A 20,078-nucleotide genomic window follows, 5' to 3' on the forward strand; every position below is an offset into this window, starting at 1 on the left:
CAGAATGATCTATACCGGGAAAGATGGAATTTTTTAGGTATGAAGGGCATGTTGAATGGTCATATTGTTTTGCATTTTAAGTTCTACATATACTTAGCTTTCTCAGATTTTATAGATTTTAAAAATTGGACGTTTCTAGTAGAAGTTATAGAAGATTGCGTAAAAATGGTGAATTCTAAGTTTTGACAACGTAACCTATTTTGAAAATCTGTAACATTACTAACCGTTCAGCACAAAGTTATTTGGAAAAAGTTATGCAGGTATTTTGGTTGTGCCCTGTTCATATTTTCACTAAATAGCCGATATCTATCTATTATTTATGACGTTACGAAGCAATCATTATATGGAATTAAGGATTTGTGGCCTAATCCCATTCTCTCTTTGGCGGTAGTTTTAAATATAGTTATTGTGGTGTGAAGTCCATGTCATTTGAAATGCTTGCAGAGATCGAACTGGTTGTGGTACAGAAAAGACGGCTCCTCAATTTACTGTACAGCAGCGTGGATTTCTTTCAAAAACTTACTGGCAAACCGGCAGCTATGTTGAGACGCAAAGAAGATTCATTAGACGATAGTGTATAAGAAGTTTGACGAGCACGGAACTGTCAGGAATCGGCAGAGTGAAGCTTCAGGTGCTCGTAAGACTGTAAGAACTAGAGCGAACATTGCAGTTGTCCGGCAAGCTTTAAGGCGCAACCCCAACAGTAGTTGTCGTCGAAATGCTGTGCCAAACATCCCACGTTCTTCATTTAATCGTATCGTGCCATTTTTCAAAGGTATGCGAGTCGTTTTTCATCGATTTTACATTATTGCATGCCACGCCAAAACAAATAAAGGTAGCGTGCTGAAATTAACAGAATAAGTAGGAGACATGTCCAACATTATAATGCTGGTATCAAAAATAGATATACTGCCCGTCTTCTATTTTTAGTTATTTTTGCAAACACGGTACAAATCATTCTGGGACACCCTGTATTAAAGTAAAGCAAAGCAAAGCAAAGCAAAGCAAAGCAAAGCAAAGCAAATAAAACACATTCAAACAAAACAAAGTAAAAACAGAAAACAAAATACTGACCTTGCTAAATCCCCAGATAAAATGTGTCCTCATTGGATCAGGAATGTCCTCAGTTTTGTACCTCAGAATGCTGCTATGTTGTGCTCCTTCACCAAATATACTCATCAAATAAATCTCATCAAGAACTACATGGAGATGATGTCTGAAATAAGAGTGGACAATAGCTAGGCAATAGACAATAATCATATCAATTAAAATAAATCAGAATTGATAATTACTTGGAATAATTTCTGGTGAACTGACTTGTACCTATGAGAGCAGAATTCTTCTTAAAATGGCCAAAATCATAGATGAGACAGATTTGCTTTGGGCCCTCAATGTATTCCATGTTGATGAAGCAAAAGAACATCTACAATGCTGGCCATAAGTGTTGGGACGGTTTGATAGGGTAATGTAAATAAGCCCCCACTCCCCGATCAATGTTGAATTCGACTTTTTTGGTCACACGAGCCTTGTGGCCCCAACATTGATTGGTGGGGAAGGGGAGGGTTGGGGTGTTAGGAAAGTGTTTAGGCTTGACACCAAAGAAACCTCCACTTTATCACGTTAATAATAACGGAAATAAGGTCATACTATAGTGTACGTTTTCCATAAGTGTCCCAACACATTTTGGCCATGGTTGTATTTGAAAAGTTGAAAAAAAACCATCTAATTTCAGTTTTTTGCTTATAACTCAAAAAGTAAATATGATATTGACACCAAATTTGGAGCAGTTAGAGATCTTATCATGTGGCTTTACCAAAAATTTTTGGATGGCTACATTTGAAATTTAGGACTGGTCACTTAAAATGTCTTAAAACGATATTTTGGCCCTGTCTAAGTTCACTATTCGTCACTTTAACTGTCAAAAACTTGGGTTTTAAAATGGAAAATTATTGTTTCCACCAATTAAAATGTTACATTACAGCTATAGAAGAAAATAAAAGTTATCACAACATCTCGTGATCAAAAAACAAATAAAGGAATCGAACCCATGCACACTTGTTTTCCCAATTTACCGCAGTCTACCACAAATGAAGCAACAAAATACAGAAAAAAAGAAGGACGGACATTGGCAAAAATTAATAGAACGACGAATATGATATGATGAAGGATATTGTAAAATAATAACAACTAGAGCAACTGTGCCCTTTGCAAGGGCACGAGGTAAGTTAGGCGTATGACTGTGATGACATCATCACGCAGCAATACTGTGCAACGTTAAATTTGACCCGACCTTTGTCTTCGGTTGACCTTTTCGGTTTCATATTCTGAGCAACGTTAAATTTGACCTCGGATGACCTTTTCGGTTTTACACTCCCCAAGTGTTAGGTATCATTTGCCGCAAGTTGCAGCCTGAGCGGAGCAACTTTAAATTTGACCTGACCTTTGAACTTGGATGACCTTCCCAGTTTCATACTTCTCAAGTGTCAGGGAATATTTTCCCCGAATTGCAGCCCAATCAGAGCAACTTTAAATTTTACCTGACCTTTGACCTCGGATGACCTTTGCGGTTTAATACTTCCGAAGTGTCAGGGATCATTTCCCCGACTTACAGCCCAATTGGACCAACTTCAAATTTGACCTGACCTTTGACCTCACATGACCTTTGCGGTTTCAAACTCCCCAAGTGTCAGGGATCATTTTCCCCGATTGCAGCCCAATCAGAGCAACTTTAAATTTGACCTGACCTTTGACCTCGAATGACCTGTGCGGTTTAATACTTCCCAGGGATCATTTCCCCCGACTTACAGCCCAATTGGAGCAACTTTAAATTTGACATGACCTTTGACCTCACATGACCTTTGTGGTTTTATACTCCCCAAGTGTCAGGGATCATTTTCCCCGACTTACAGCCTAATTGGAACAACTTCAAATTTGACCTGACCGTTGACCTCACTTGACCTTTGTGGTTGTATACTCCCCAAGTGTCAGGGATCATTTTCCCAGTTACAGCCCAATCGGAGCAACTTGTAATTTGACCTGACCTTTGACCTCACATGACCTTTGTGGTTTTATACTCCCAAAGTGTCAGGGATCATTTCCCGACTTACAGCCTAATTGGAGCAACTTCAAATTCGACCTGACCTTTGACCTCACTTGACCTTTGTGGTTTTATACTCCCAAAGTGTCAGGGATCATTTTCCCCGACTTACAGCCTAATTGGAGCAACTTCAAAATTGACCTGACCTTTGACCTCACTTGACCTTTGTGGTTTTATACTCCCAAAGTGTCAGGGATCATTTTCCCCGACTTACAGCCTCATTGGAGCAACTTCAAATTTGAACTGACCTTTGACCTCACATGACCTTTGTGGTTTTATACTCCCAAAGTGTCAGGGATCATTTTCCCCGACTTACAGCCTAATTGGAGCAACGTCGAATTTGACCTGACCTTTGACCTCACTTGACCTTTGTGGTTTTATACTCCCAAAGTGTCAGGGATCATTTTCCCCGACTTACAGCCTAATTGGAGCAACTTCAAATTTGACCTGACCTTTGACCTCACTTGACCTTTGTGGTTTTATACTCCCAAAGTGTCAGGGATCATTTTCCCCGACTTACAGCCTAATTGGAGCAACTTCGAATTTGACCTGACCTTTGACCTCACTTGACCTTTGTGGTTTTATACTCCCCAGGTGTCAGGGATCATTTCCCCGACTTACAGCCCAATTGGAGCAACTTTAAATTTGACCTGACCTTTGACCTCACATGACCTTTGTGGTTTTATACTCCCAAAGTGTCAGGGATCATTTTCCCCGACTTACAGCCTAATTGGAGCAACTTCAAATTTGACCTGACCTTTGACCTCACTTGACCTTTGCGGTTTTATACTCCCCAAGTGTCAGGGATCATTTTCCCCGAGTTACAGCCCAATCGGAGCAACTTGTAATTTGACCTGACCTTTGACCTCACATGACCTTTGTGGTTTTATACTCCCAAAGTGTCAGGGATCATTTTCCCGACTTACAGCCTAATTGGAGCAACTTCAAATTTGACCTGACCTTTGACCTCACTTGACCTTTGTGGTTTTATACTCCCAAAGTGTCAGGGATCATTTTCCCCGACTTACAGCCTAATTGGAGCAACTTCAAAATTGACCTGACCTTTGACCTCACTTGACCTTTGTGGTTTTATACTCCCAAAGTGTCAGGGATCATTTTCCCCGACTTACAGCCTCATTGGAGCAACTTCAAATTTGACCTGACCTTTGACCTCGCATGACCTTTGTGGTTTTATACTCCCAAAGTGTCAGGGATCATTTTCCCGACTTACAGCCTAATTGGAGCAACTTCGAATTTGACCTGACCTTTGACCTCACTTGACCTTTGTGGTTTTATACTCCCAAAGTGTCAGGGATCATTTCCCCGACTTACAGCCCAATTGGAGCAACTTTAAATTTGACCTGACCTTTGACCTCACATGACCTTTGTGGTTTTATACTCCCAAAGTGTCAGGGATCATTTTCCCGACTTACAGCCTAATTGGAGCAACTTCAAATTTGACCTGACCTTTGACCTCACTTGACCTTTGCGGTTTTATACTCCCTAAGTGTCAGGGATCATTTTCCCCGAGTTACAGCCCAATCGGAGCAACTTGTAATTTGACCTGACCTTTGACCTCACATGACCTTTGCGGTTTCATACTCCCCAAGTGTCAGGGATCATTTTCCCCGAGTTACAGCCCAATCGGAGCAACTTTAAATTTGACCTGACCTTTGACCTCACATGACCTTTGTGGTTTAATGCGGTCATATTTCAACATTTTACTTACCCCTCACCCCTTATTCACCATTATTAAGTCATCTGTAGAAACTATATAGTGGGATTATTGATTTTCATAAATGCATCATGGGAAGGCGTGATGCAGTTTTAGCCAAGATATCACCCCACCCCACCCCCACAACCCCCCCCCCACACCCTATAGCCATCAGTGGAAATGATGTAGCTGTTTATATCTAGCATACAGGCATCACATCACAAGTTACACTCAAGATATGTAACAAAATTGGCATCTGAACATACCTCAGTTTGTTTCAGTGTGAATCGCCCACTTGGGGTTTCATACACCCCAACTGGGCTGTTCCAGTTGAAATTCATACAACCTCTCCGGAAGACATTATCTTAATCTCCCACACAGGGCGTGTGAATTTCGAATGGGCCTACCTCAATGGGTGACTCCGTTTGTAATATTCACTCCCTGTGTGGACGGTTCCAGTCATGTCTTGCATGAAGGGTGTATGGATTGCAGTTGGAATAGCCAAAATTTACACGTTTTGATGTATGGATTGCAGCTGCAATAGCCAGGCAGCGACTGGTATGATAGAGTCGGCAACTTGTGAAACCGCCCGGCCGTATGACATTTTCCACACGGTTGACGATGGAAATTTACTGAATTTAGAGAATGCACGGCACTCACCACCTGGCAATAGACGAATCCAGACGAAATTGTACACGTTTTGAAGCACAGACAGCAGAACCATTGCCTGTGGTTTATCAAAACACTAGACTAGATGTCTCCATGTTTTGCCCCTAATTATAATGGGGGGTGCGGCACATATGAGGCAAAAATGACCATTTTTGACCCCTGTGACCCCCTGGATGACCTCCGATATTAAAACATTTTAAGACTTTTGTAGCCACTTACCCAATACGGCTTGGCTATGCGTTTGGTCCACATCCGATCACGGATGTAGCACTAGTAGTCAATTGTGAGAAAGAAAGAAAGAAAGAAAGAAACAAACAGCAAGAAAAAATAAGTTAGGCTGCACGCCTAACTTAAAAAAGAAAAGAAAAAGATATATAAATAAATTCAGGGGCTCGAACCCGTGTCCACTGTGCCTGTGGCAGATGCCGTATCCATTGCACCACAGAGCTGTATTACTTTAACAGGCTTAAACTGTAATATAATGCTATTCAAGATGCATGTATATAAATATCGCTCTACGGACGATAAACAGTCAAACAAATCACACTTTTACGGCATTTGTTTCATTAACTGAATATTTATCATATAGCAGGTGTTGGCTGACATTTGTGCTCCACATATATTTCAGTTTTGGGCGGGGTAAAATGATTTTGGGACAAAAAGCGAGCGATATACGTTTGCAAAAAGAAAAGAAAGTAATATTATATTAAAATTCTTTACTCTTTAAAGACGTGTATACCGTCCGATTTTGTCCCGTAGTCATTATCCCGGACAAAACTGAACTAAATGTGGAGCACAATGTCAGCCAACACCTGCTATATGATAAATATTCAGTTAATGAAACAAATGCCGAAAATGTATTTTTGGACTGTATATCGTGTGTAGAGCGATATTTATATACATGCATGTTGAATAGCATTATATTATAGTTTAAGCCTGTTGAAGTTACACAGCTCTGTGGCGCAATGGATACGGCATCTGCCACAGGCGCAGTGACACGGGTTCGAGCCCTGAATTTATTTAGATTTCTTTTCTTTTCTTTTTTTGTTATTATTTTACAATATCCTTCATCATATTATATTCGCGTTCTATTAATTTTTGCCAATGTCCGTCCTTCTTTTTTTCTGTATGTCTACCTATATTTTACTTTCTATACTTACTATAAGTTTCTTTGAAAGCGCTTTAATAAATTTCAGTCATAAAATGTAATTTAAGCCTACTCCTGCCGACTATGATTATATTTACACGATATACTCGTTGCAAATACCACATACGTTTTTGATGCAAACGATGAAAATGATTAAAGTTTTGTTTTTTTTCTTCTAAAAATTAGCTTTTTTTTAATTTTAAGTATTTTTTTCCCAAAATCACTCTTTTAAAAGACTTCAATCAATTCCTGTCAACAAATATCATGTATTTCTGGTGATTAAATCACTACTCTTTCAAAATAAAAGCGTCATTTTACGCAAAAATACGTAGTTGGCATAGGCTAATAATGTTCAGAACGCACTGTAAAATACATGATATTGCGTATAAAACGTGACCGTATCCCTAAATCACATGAGGAAAATGCAATAATTTTTATATAAGTGAAAAGATAAATAGTTTCTCCGTTTTCATGTAAAATTTGATGAAAATCCAAGCTATGGTTGAGGAGATATGGGCCAAAACACACATTTTAAAATTAGATTTTTTGTACCTTAGAGACAATGCTGGCCATAAGTGTTGGGACGGTTTGATAGGGTAATGTAAATAAGCCCCCACTCCCCGATCAATGTTGAATTCGACTTTTTTGGTCACACGAGCCTTGTGGCACCCAACATTGATTGGTGGGGAAGGGGAGGGTTGAGGTGTTAGGAAAGTGTTTAGGCTTGACACCAAAGAAACCTCCACTTTATCACGTTAATAATAACGGAAATAAGGTCATACTATAGTGTACGTTTTCCATAAGTGTCCCAACACATTTTGGCCATGGTTGTAGACTTACTTCTTGCAAAATAACAGTATGTCATGGAGTTGTTTGGGTTTATACACATCTCCCAGAGGATTATGGGGATTCATAAGAAATAATCCTCGTATATTGGTTCCCTGCATCAAAGACAAAATAAATGATAAATGAAAAGAGTGAAACTTGAATACGTACATGTGTTAGTGGTACTTTTTACAAAGCTTTAAATTCATTGTATCATAAAGTAAAGCTGAACTTATACTAATCTCTTTTGTATATTTCCGGGGGAGGGGGTGCTCAGTGCAAATGACCATACCAGAATGTGTCGCAAACATGGTGCGCATGTTCGGCCTTTTGGTATATCAATGAACAATTTCTGTAAAATCTTCCCAATTAAAAAAAAATTTTGCCTCTCTGTGGCCAAAATGTTCAAAACTGACCAAAAATTTTGTAGAGAGTGGTTGATTTCGGTGGAAATAGTTGACTTCTGGTATATCGATGGGTCAAAATTTCATTACAAAAATTGGAATACTGATGGGCCCACTTTCATATTCTCAGCAGCACACCCCTACCCCAACCAAACTTGAGGACCCCTCCAAACAGATCTTTATATGCACGCCAGTATTAGAAGCCTCAAATCAATAGATTGACAGTCATTTTCAGTTTCACTAGATTTTCCTCACATCATAAAACATTCACCTTTTTATTTTCTACTTCCATGATAAAAATGGTGCCTTTTAAACTTGGATGTGTGTATGTAGTCAAGTCAGCCTTCAAGTGCCATTTCTAACATTCTCGAAAATCTGTATTTCTTCGCAGGTCAAAATAAGACAATAACATGATAATAATCTGAGAAAAAAATGGTAAAATACCTGATGGTTGGCTTGTTGCAAGGCTTCTTCTAATCTTTCCACAGTGAGTTGAAATGGCTCTGATTCTCCTGGCCTTGGCTGAAAAAGGATGAAGAAAAGAAGAAGCAGAAGCAGATGAAGACAAAGATGATTATGCACTAGAATATGAACCAACAAGTCTAGATGTTTCTGAAAATCTTTATATATCCATAATATTCTTCAATGTTACAAATAAGATGGGTATTCAGGCGAAAAGTCTGTGGAAATTTGTGGGTCTCAAGTCTTGGAAAATGTCACAATTTGTGGACCAGTGTGACATTACGATTGAAATTCTTTACAAAAAAAGGGGGGGTTACTCAGGTTTGGTTTGGGTAGGGATTTGCCACCTAAAATTTGAAAGGGGACCCAACAATATACCAATTTTACAAGAAATTTGGACCCATCAATATACCAAAATTAACAAATTTCAGCCTAACAAATTTCCCCCGATTTTTGGTACATTTTGGCTGCAGTAGTGGGGAAAAATTTTCCTATTTTCTGAAAATGAGAATATTTTGAAAAAATGACCCATCCATATACCAAATACCAAAATTAGCCTAGAAAAAGGGGTCATTGATTTGATATACCAAAAGGAGGAAATTGTGACATGTTTGCAGCACATATCCATATGGTGATTTGTACAGTTTTGTACCTCAGATGCTGCTATGTTGTGCTCCTTTACCAAATATACTCATCAAATAATAATATCCCCGCCAAAGCCACATAATTTCACATTCAAAATTGGATAGACCTAAGGGGGTACCCAGCTATGGCTGCCATTGAGGTGTAGGAATGCGTGAAATTGGATTCGTCTATTTGTATGGACATCTCAACAAAATGTCTCGTCTCAAGTTGAAATCCTCACCTTGCTTGACAGGTGTACATGAAAGAGTTGGATTTGAGAGCGCATACCCACATCTCTGAGAATGAAACCATAGTATGGCGTAGGACACAAAAATGCATCTGTTGACAGAAATAAAGGTCAAAAAGTTATTTTTTATAACATTTCAGATCCGCAATGTTACAAAGACAAACAAATTATTGGTTTGAAATTAATATACTTAGTTCTCCCGAGATGATAATATTAATCTTTACCCCAAGCATCCAGCACACATAAAGGTTGAAAAAACAACCAGTGTATCTGGCCGGATTTGAACTCACCACCCTTTGTAATACTAGCACAACACTCTTAGGTTAAGGTACCAATTGAGCCACAGACCCATGTAGCTGAATATGTGATTTTGTGTATTTGTTATCAAAATGTTCTGATTAGCTCATAAAGGACGGGACTCATAGCATCATGGATTGATATAGAATGGTGTACACACAGCTGGGTGCAGCACATGCTGCAAAATAAGGATTCTGAAGGGCACCCATTTCAAGGCAATTTTGAAAGGGCACATCTACTTTACAAGGCAATTACATGTTAAAGAATTGCAGCAATTAATAGGGCATCAAGGCAACTGGTAGGGGCACCAAAGGCAATTGCCTTCAGTGCCTTTTGCAGCCTGGTGCAGCACCTTCGCAAACTGCGCTTTGCATATTGTGTGACTGATGTGCGCTTTGTGAATTTACGCGGGCATAAGTTGGGACTTTATTGACTTGCGCAGTAACAATTTCAAGCTGATCATAGTATAGATGCCAATCTTCTGCTTCTTCTACTGCATGCCTCTGTGGCTCAATTGGTTAGAGTGTTTCGCTAGTATTGCAAAAGTAGCCGGTTCAAATCCGGCCAGATGCACTGGTTGTTTTGTCAATGCTTATGTGCGTTGGCCGCTCTGGATAAAGATTAAAATTTGTTAAAATTATTGGTTTATCATTCCACATTTAAACACACACTAGTGCAAGTTTCCCCCATCTAGAAATATAAGCACAACATTTACTAAAATTTGCAATTGGCATGTAACCATTTTAGCATTAAATTCACATAATTATTGTGTAAGTAATTATGGAAGCGATAAAGAAAGATGACTTTACAATCTTGCTCCTGGCATGCTACTGGCACGCTACTCTGAGCACTGAATAATTACACTATTTTCAAATTCTAGGTCTTAGAAATGTGTGTTGTTTTTTAAAGAATATTCCACTAATTGATTGACAGCTGATCATGTGTATAATTTCATCTTCAAAAATATTCAACCAAATCTGAATAGATTATGTTGTCTAAATATAAGCAATATGGCATATAGGCCCTGACTTACGGAACAATTACCAAACTGTGTACAACTTGCAAGATTCGAGTCCAGTCTTTGTTTACGAAGCTTAGGGTTAAGGTTTATGGTTGGGGTAGGGCAGTCTTGTAAAATGACTAGCAGAGTTGCACCATAATAGGTAATCACTCCCAATTCTTGAATTTGTGGCACTCACCTTGCGGGTCTCCAATACAGAATGCAAGTGCATCTATACATGGTGTGGCACCATTCATTACTATAATCTAATGAAAATAAATAAAAGTAAAAGATTTTGATTAAAATTTGGTAGTTCATCACATATTTAATATTTTTTAACTTTCTAGATGCATTTTAAATAATTCCAGAAACAGGTCATACAGCATCAGATTTTGGACAGTGCTGTAGGTAAATTTTATATTTTGAAGTTTCAAATACTTTAAATTGAATATAATAGGAACATATTTTACCTGATGACCTCATGTTTTGGCTAAAGAAGCTGTAATTAGCAAAAAAAGGGTACTATGATTCATCACATTTTGTCAGCCACTTTGACCCCCTAGCTTACTGAATAAATGCCGCTCACTGCACCTGGTTTTCCAAACTTTTCTGATCTTGATTTGAAATGGTCTGTTCCAACCTAATCCAATAGGTACTTAGTCCAATTCCTGTAAACAACAACCTGTAAAGTGTGCTGAGGCTTGCGGATCAACGTCTAGGCATTGTGCCTGTGCGTAGCGTACTATAAATCACTGCGCTTTTTTAGTAGTATCAAGTACTATATTTAGTAACATCTTTACCTTATTAGGATCTAGTGGTTGTGGTGCATTCCCGCGTTCTGTCAGAAATTCAGCAATGGCAGCACGTAATGCTGGGTGACCGGTTGGGTCATTATATGTCAGCATTGTGTGATCATATTGCAGAAGTTTTGGATCTGACAACTAAAACAAAACAAAAAAGCTGAGCACAAAATGAAATTTCACTTTTAGCAATACAGGTATTTAAACCCAATATACTTTTACTTTTTTCACAGAATATAACAATGCTCAACACAATAATCCAATTGAAGATGACTGCAGTGGAATATATATTAAAGTACTCCGGCAACTTAAGAAATAAGTCTAAAAAGATTACAAGATACAAGATTGCAAGGTTGTAAAAATCAGTAAAAGAGTTTGGAAATCCTTTGTTTTCTGTTGTTTTTTGGACGTTCAATGGACTATCTCTAAAGAAGCTTTGTCAACATTATTACAGCCATTTTGTGATGGATGGTCACATATATGTGATGCGATCAAGCAAAATCAGTCGGAACTCGGAAATATTGATTTTGAGATACAGACAAACAAAGGAAATATTTCCTTTTGTTTCTTGTTGTCTTGGAAACTCTTTTTAAATTAAAATTGCTCATTTCTTTGGAACTGGTTGTTCAATTTCAATGGAGTTTTCTGCAAAATCCAGCTTTATAAATGCTTTTTCCTATCTTATAAGAAACTGACAATTTGTTATTTCTGAGAAAAATAAGAAAAAGAGCAAAGTTTATTTAATTGAGACACACTGTATACAATTGATGCTCAGTACTGAAATGCCTCGAGCCTACATGTGTTTCCCTGTCTGTTTCAGGCTTTATTCTTTTTCTTGTATTTGAAACTTACATCAAATGGAATAACTTTGGCGATGCGATTTTGCATCTCCATCGACCTAACGAACAGACATTGACTCAGGATAGTTTGTTGACACCTCCATGCATGGAACTCGTTTACTCGCTAGTATTTGCACAAGGCGCACATTCCTTAATATTTGCGTATTTTTGGACATTGTTGGGTCGACTGGCTTATGAGAGGAGCATAGGCCATGCAGTCATTTGCTGAGTAACTTCACTTATGATTTGGAACTTTGTTTTCACAGGTTTTTTTCTGTGCAAAGATCGCTTGACTATTAAGAGACACAACTTTCATAATTAAAGCGCCAGTCTCTGTGTGATATGTTCATTATTTGATTAATAAATTGTGTTCTTAAAGTTATAATGTAAGATCTTATAATATGAATTTGGTTAATTTTTGTCAAACCTGATTTTTTGGCATATTTGTAATGTTTACACATGTCACAACTTGCACCTAAATGGAATCAGCCAAATTTGTTGTGTTTGTAGGTAAACAGAGCAAAGTTCGACATAAAGTCATAATTCAAGAAATTATAACTTTATGTCCGCCCATAGAACTGCGTGTTAAACGGCCAAAATAACAAGCAGTGTTTCTTTCACGTTACCTCGTTTCTGTCAAAATGGACAGAAACCATTCCCGATCATTATTACTAGTATTATTTCAGCATTTTGAGTATATAATGACAAATTTAAAATTTGAAGGAAATCGTACATTAAACCTTTAAGTTTGTGATTATACTTCTGTGTGACTTTTTGCTCCATGTTTTCTGTTCTGTGTGCTATTTATTTGAAAATCATGCATCCTCCATATACCACACCCTGATAAAATCATTGCAGTATACTCACTTTTGAAATCATTTCATTCTGCATCAGATAATTCTCTGATGTACCCATGTTGACAAAGCCCTGAAATAACAAGAAAAAATCACACTTACTGTAATGATACTTTTCAAACAAAATATACATACCGGTATGTTTTTACACAAAATTATTTAAAGCATTTTCATGACCTTTATATGACATGATATTTAAATATTATTAAAATTGTAATTACCCAAAAACAAAAACAAAAAATCATTATAAAAACATCCTTTTGTTGCTGGAAGAATTACTTTGATCAATACCACAGGTGATTGGTATGATTGTACTCCATGTATTTGCATGTCTTCTGGAGCATGTCTGGAGGATGATTTGAACTAATGACCTTCCGTGCGCGTGCAAGCACCTTATAGTTTTGATTTTTGTAGACTTTGACCAAAGTTGCATCCTGATATAAAGTAAGAAGAAATTCCATTTTTTGAAGTCTGCCAACTATTTTTGATTTTCTTTGACTGGTACGCAATACTACTCTTAATGTCATGTGCAATTTCATACTGCCTTTTTGTTCTTTTGTTCTTTGCTCGGTTTGTGATCGGTTTTTTTCAAGATTACTCCTAACAAAATGCACAGTATGAGCTTGAACTGTCGTTTTTTTTACCTTGTTATCTTACCATTGTACATTTTTGCTAAACATGCTAAATAGTGTAATTTTTATCATTGCTAAATACTTTATTGTAATTTTATACAGTTGTATTTGTATTATCTTGTGAAGCGCCTTGTGGTTGCGTGCAATATAAGGCGCTTAATAAATTGTATGTATTATTATTATTATTGTATGTATTATTATTATTATTATTATTATTATAGTTGAACTGGTTGTGCAACACTAATGTCAACCCTTGCAGAAGGAAAGCTTTTTAAATTTTTGATCTTACTTGTGGATTTTTGACAGTATCATATGGGTCATCTCGACACATGTGTGTTCCTGCACTTAAGAAAGTGCAACTCCTATCGGTGGTAGTAGAGGCACGAGCCGACATATGTGGTGGCGCTGTTCCATCTATGCTCTCTGTGGTCATCATTTTCTGTCAGAATGAATGAAAACGTAAACATCTCTAAAAAAGGAAAGTTCCCACTTGATTTAGGGGTTCATTAAAGGTGGGTGACCCGATTGACAGCCTCAGCCCCCAATTTACCCCCATGCAGAATTTTGTATCAGGTGAAAGTTCACATTTTTCTCATTAACATAATTGAAATTAGGTGTTCCAAATCGTTATATTTCCAAAGGATCACCACTGTTGATTTAGTTCAACAGTTTTCTGATGATACCTTCAGAAATACACCAATTTGGAATTCCTAATTTCAATATGTTAATGAGACAAATAGGATCTTTCATTTGATATTAACTTACTGCATGATTATCATTTAAAACAAAATACTGTAGACTACCAGTATATAATGCTGTATATATGTCAGTAATTCCATTTAAGGATTCAGTTAGGCCTACATTTACAAGGAACATTTACATGTTCTTTTTGCATGAATGCAAAACACTTTTTAAAGGATTCCATTTTCCAAAATATTGGGTCACCTTCTTTGAATAGAATCGAAGGCATAAATAATATCATGCCCTTAACACTAACCCAACTAAGTCTCACTAAAGCTCACTATCAAAACCACTATGCGTGCATGCATTCCACGTGACTTGATGACGTAATCAGCCCGAGTCATATACCAAGCAGGGCGGATTTAGGGGGCGCGGCGGCGCGCCCCTCTATTTTTGACTAGCAAAGGCGCCGTAACTTAAAAATACAAAAACTGTAAGAAATTTTAAAAAAGGAACCAATTCGCCATGAACAGCAAACAATGGACCAAAACCGTTGAGTTTTCGAGGGGGTAACCCTGGTAACCCCTTTTAACACATTTTTTCGTCGTCGACCAAAAGGCGCCCCCTTTATCAAAAATTCCTGGATCCGACCCTGCCAAGGGAATTGCTGCCCGGGGCAGCCTAACCTCGGTAGCTACATGTCGGTGATCCTGTGCATGGCATGTGAGGGGTCCCGGGTTCGAATCCCGGGGTACCAAGTGACTTATTTCTTCACCTTCTCTCCTTTTTAGTTTCTTCTTTCCCTTCCGATAGCAAAAAAACCACAGGTAGGGTTAGGGTTAATTGACATGTTTTTTCCTAGATTTCGGCCTCCTTAAAGCAATAATGTGTGATTTGTATAAAGAATGGATTCCTATTTAAATGTTAGTTCTCACTGATCACATTGTCCCCTTATAATTTCGACCCAAACAAGGTAAAATGTAAAAGGAAGAAATTGCTATTTTATTCTAGCGCCTTCAATGCACGTATTTATTGTGCCAATCATATTACACATGTATTATTGCACGGAGTATCACGCAGCAGGGACATATTATAAGATTTTTGACAAATAGCGATATGCACACAATTAAATACGTCACTGATTCAATGATACAATTTACACATAATATAAGCTGACATTCATGAGATGAGTTAGCAAGGACTCGCTTTATATGCAGGTTACTGGGCCATGCCTAACGGCGATCTTGTGTCTTGGAAATATTTTTCAACCATTTTGCAAAAGGATCAGAAATACTGTCAAATACACCATCAAGGAAACTAAGCAATATTTAGTATTTCTTGGATAAAAATGTAGTTTACAGTTTAGATTAGTTTGATGATAGTAGATTCAAAAACCAGTCCACTATAGAACAAGATCACCACTGGTGCTGTAGCTCATTTGTTATGGGTTATGGTCAGGAATACCATGCGTAGCTATGTATAGCCATGCATAGATATGTATAGCCATGCATAGCTATGTATAGCCATGCATAGCTATGTATAGCCATGCATAGCTATGTATAGCCATGCATAGTATAGCCATGCATAGTTATGTATAGCCATGCATAGCTATGTATAGCCATGCATAGCTATGTATAGCCATGCATAGCTATGTATAGCCATGCATAGCTATGTATAGCCATGCATAGCTATGTATAGCCATGCATAGCTATGTATAGCCATGCATAGCTATGTATAGCCATGGATAGCTATGTATAGCCATGGATAGCTATGTATAGCCATGGATAGCTATGTATGGCCATGTATAACCATATGTAACCATGTCATGGCCATGTATAGCCATGTATAGCTATGTATACAGGGCTGTCAACTTTGAAAAACACATTTCAGTATTCTCAAAATCACCATAGTGCTGTGATCAAGCACAAATCAGCATTTTGAAAATATACTTACGTTCTCAAGATATTTATTTATTCAAGGCATTTATTTATTTGTACCTTTTGCTTGTCGAGTATCCTTTGATTTTATTTTGTTTAATACAGTTTTGTTTGTATATTTAACGTCTTGGATGCACCATCGGATAGATGAGTGCCACTGATGTAAAAGCAATTTCCAAATAAAAACTTGAAACTTAAAAACTACAACACTTTCATGGTAAATGGCATGCATAGCTATGTATAGCCATGCATAGTTATGTATAGTCATGCATAGCTATGTATAGCCATGCATAGCTATGTATAGCCATGCATAGCTATGTATAGCCATGCATAGCTATGTATAGCCATGCATAGCTATGTATAGCCATGCATAGCTATGTATAGCCATGCATAGCTATGTATAGCCATGGATAGCTATGTATGGCCATGTATAGCCATGCATAGTTATGTATAGCCATATGTAACCATGTCATAGCCATGTATAGCCATATATAGCTATGTATAGCCATGTATAGCCACGTATAACTATGTATACAGGGCTGCCAACTTTGAAAAAACACATTTCAGTATTCTCAAACCTCAAAATCACCATAGTGCTGTGATCAAGCACAAATCAGCATTTTGAAAATATACTTGGTTCTCAAGATATTTATTTATTCAAGGCATTTATTTATTTGTACCTTTTGCTTGTCGAGTATCCTTTGATTTTATTTTGTTTAATACAGTTTTGTTCACAAGTATATTTAATGTCTTGGATGCACCATCGGATAGATGAGTGCCACTGATGTAAAAGCAATTTCCAAATAAAACTTGAAACTTAAAAACTACAACACTTTCATGGTAAATGAAATAAATAAATAAATAAAATTTTGCAAAAAAATCTAATTTTCCTGACTTCATATTTCAAACAAGTGCTCCTTCAATCTTCAGAACAGGAAAGGCCACTAGCCTAGTGTTTACCCCAGCACTTCCCTGTTCAGACTTTCTGGTTGTCTGTTTTGTAATGTCAGAGAGGGGTTGTCATGGTCCCATATACTGATATACTAGGCCAGTGCCAGTCAAAAGGACATTTCACCTGTGTCCTTGAGTAAATGTTTACATAACTAATTGGGTCAAGATGCGTGATATAAAGTGTAAATGAGTGAGATGTTTGTTCATAATCAGGGTTGCCAACCAACAATTTGGTAGCCCAATTAGTTCTGATTTGGGAGAATTTGAGACACTATTTGCTCATGGCTCGTGCACAGAAGTAAGGGCCTATAGACTGCACAAGCCCAATTGGTGCTAAAAGCAACACTGAAAAGCAGACATTGTAGCCGCACTGAAACAGTAAAGTTCAACCATCTCTTTTACAAATTAAGCATACGATCAAGGAGTTTGTACAGTGTTTGTAATATGAAAAGCACCACAAACAGTCTGCATAGGAGACTATTCCATGAAACTAGGTAAAACTTTTCGTAAGAAAATGCTCCAAAAATGATACTTTCCGTCCGAATTTTTTTAGCTAAATAAGTAACAATCATGAACCATCATGCAAAGATCGCCGCCTCAAATTACCAGATCCATTGCTCAAACGATGTAGCAAGAGAAAGAAAAAAACATACAGAAAAATGGATCATGCCTAGAGTTCATTGTGCTAACACAATGAGCTAAAAATTATCAAATTCGTGTACATCGTGGAACATACTCTTTGCGTGGCTGTGCGTAGTAAGCAGTTGTATGCAGATAGCCTCGCTAATATGGATGCGTAGAGTAGCATTGTACGCGCGTGTAGTTAGCATGATTAGTCGCGGAGTAACAAGCGTAGTTGAATGTTCCACGATGTACACGAATTTAATATTTTTTCTATAGTAGACGTTGTAATGACATTTCCGGAGGGGGATATGTGAATCCATTAAGATGTGGCGATCAATTTCACGATTTAAATCTTTCCTTTCATTGGGCCGATTTTTGTTTTTTGCTAACATTTAAAGCCTGGAAGCATCACCACTAAAGATAGGCTAGAAGTCACTTGCGCACATATATGTTAACATTGGATTTCATTTCTTGTCTATTGTTCACTGTCATGAAAAGCATATTCTGTTGTATCTTGTCAACGACACCGTTGTGTCGGTCGGTAGTAGCTAGAATTGCACATGCATAATAAATTATCTAGATTAATATTTTGTGATTATCTAAAAAACATCACATATTTTCTACGTCGATCACATGATTTTCTGTGCTACACCGACTTTGAATTTCACCAAAAGTTGCCATGCATCTTGTCAGCTGTGTACCCCGAGTAAAGATAAACACTTGTGCTGAGCATGAAATTGGTCACTTATCGCTCACTGTTCAAAATGTGACATCTACACCAATTACAGTCCCCGAAACTGCATGTCTACTTTTTAGCCAACCGCAATTCCGAAACATTTAGTGATACATGTAGTTAAAAATGCGATCCCCAACCCTTTGGTTACCTTTGGACGAATTTGCAGAAATCTCTGCGGAGTGTCCGTGTCTGAAATTCCCCGGTACAAACATCGAAAATGTCGCAATTCTCAGTCCCGGTGATGATACTATATCCGCATCGCTGTTTTCATACATGAATATGCATATCTCTGACCCCTGTAAGGTCAAAAACGTGGCGTTGATTTCAACCAATCTGATCCACCGATTGTGACCTTTTCATGAATATTTAATAAGCAGCTTGATACTGACGTCATATCTGAGGTGACAGGAGGCAGCAGATACCATTTTGGTCAACTGAACTCGACTCGTGCGTTCTTTTGGTTGACATAAATCCCCGGCATAAATCGAACAAAATTTTCAATAACGGGTAATAGTAGGATTTCAATTTTTTATTAATGAAGTTACTTGTAGTTTTGAGGAATGACAAAGTTGTTTTTGGAAACTTAGATGTTTGTTTCAACTGATGATATAGGATCGCAAGGTGAGTGAATTCGTGAAGAGATTTGCTTGTTTGAGTGATAGTAGGATACGGGATGTAGGCTAGTCCTATGTGTTTGACCGGCTCCGACGTCTCAATTCACACGGAATCAATTCGTACCTGCTAACCAGACATGTATGGAACCAGATATAGTCAGCTGTGTACATGCAATTTACTGTGACTGTGACTGTCTAGTTCACCACGTAAACTTATGGCTCAAAATTCGGACCGCTCGCCAATAAGTTTACTGCTTTCTATGTTTTGAAATTTGTTGACGTTTTAACGATCCCCGATTCCCGGTCGCTTATTTTAGCCGTGTCACGTCACATGCATGACGCTGGTGGGTACCAACCAAACTTCAGAAAAAAAAAACCTCGATCGCCGATAACGATGTGATATGGGACTTACATAGGATTACACAGAGATATTTCTTGCCAAAATTTGACCATTTCTAGGCAAGTTGGCCCTACTTTGTCTGCGTTATATGAAAAAGGACAGTCTTAAGTAAGTATAAGTGCAACGCTTTTGATGTTTTGGGAGACTGGGAGGGTTCAGAACAAAAAATGATGGAGCCTATTCTTGACTGTGTAATATTCCTTCAACCAGTTGCCGTGCGGTAACAGTCTTATACGATGGACAGATAGTATCAGTTTGTGAATGAGGACATCGTATAAGTTCCTTGTACTAGTGACTGTCTGAGTAAAGTAAAAGCTTACACTTCAACTTGATGAGTTACATTAGCAGCGATTAGATCGGGTAAAAAGCAGTTGAGTGATTATCTTCGAATGTTCATAATCTTGTACATAATCAAATACCTTATCTTAATCCCAGTAACTGAAGAATATTTAAAGAAATCAAAAAAACTTCAGCAGAGTTTGGTTTTGTTGACTTTTTGGCTGCTACAGAGAACTCGTATCCAA

At 37.7% G+C, this 20,078-nt stretch overlaps 1 protein-coding gene across 1 annotated transcript in view; it reads right to left on the bottom strand.

Moving 5' to 3' along the window:
- LOC140168146 (1-aminocyclopropane-1-carboxylate synthase-like protein 1) overlaps nucleotides 1-20,063 on the bottom strand; it is a 39,836-nt gene extending 19,773 nt beyond the window's left edge. The window contains exons 1-9 of the mRNA XM_072191460.1: nucleotides 19,974-20,063; nucleotides 13,901-14,050; nucleotides 12,993-13,052; nucleotides 11,287-11,427; nucleotides 10,686-10,752; nucleotides 9,184-9,281; nucleotides 8,301-8,378; nucleotides 7,468-7,568; nucleotides 1,075-1,216 (exon numbers count right to left, since the gene is read on the bottom strand). Of these exons, the coding sequence (XP_072047561.1) occupies nucleotides 1,075-1,216; nucleotides 7,468-7,568; nucleotides 8,301-8,378; nucleotides 9,184-9,281; nucleotides 10,686-10,752; nucleotides 11,287-11,427; nucleotides 12,993-13,052; nucleotides 13,901-14,047 (834 nt within the window). The 5' untranslated portion in view covers nucleotides 14,048-14,050; nucleotides 19,974-20,063. The remainder of the gene's footprint in view (nucleotides 1-1,074; nucleotides 1,217-7,467; nucleotides 7,569-8,300; nucleotides 8,379-9,183; nucleotides 9,282-10,685; nucleotides 10,753-11,286; nucleotides 11,428-12,992; nucleotides 13,053-13,900; nucleotides 14,051-19,973) is intronic.
- Nucleotides 20,064-20,078: the final 15 nt, after the last annotated feature.

This window comes from Amphiura filiformis, chromosome 13 (assembly GCF_039555335.1).
Source record: "Amphiura filiformis chromosome 13, Afil_fr2py, whole genome shotgun sequence".
Taxonomy (NCBI): domain Eukaryota; kingdom Metazoa; phylum Echinodermata; class Ophiuroidea; order Amphilepidida; family Amphiuridae; genus Amphiura; species Amphiura filiformis.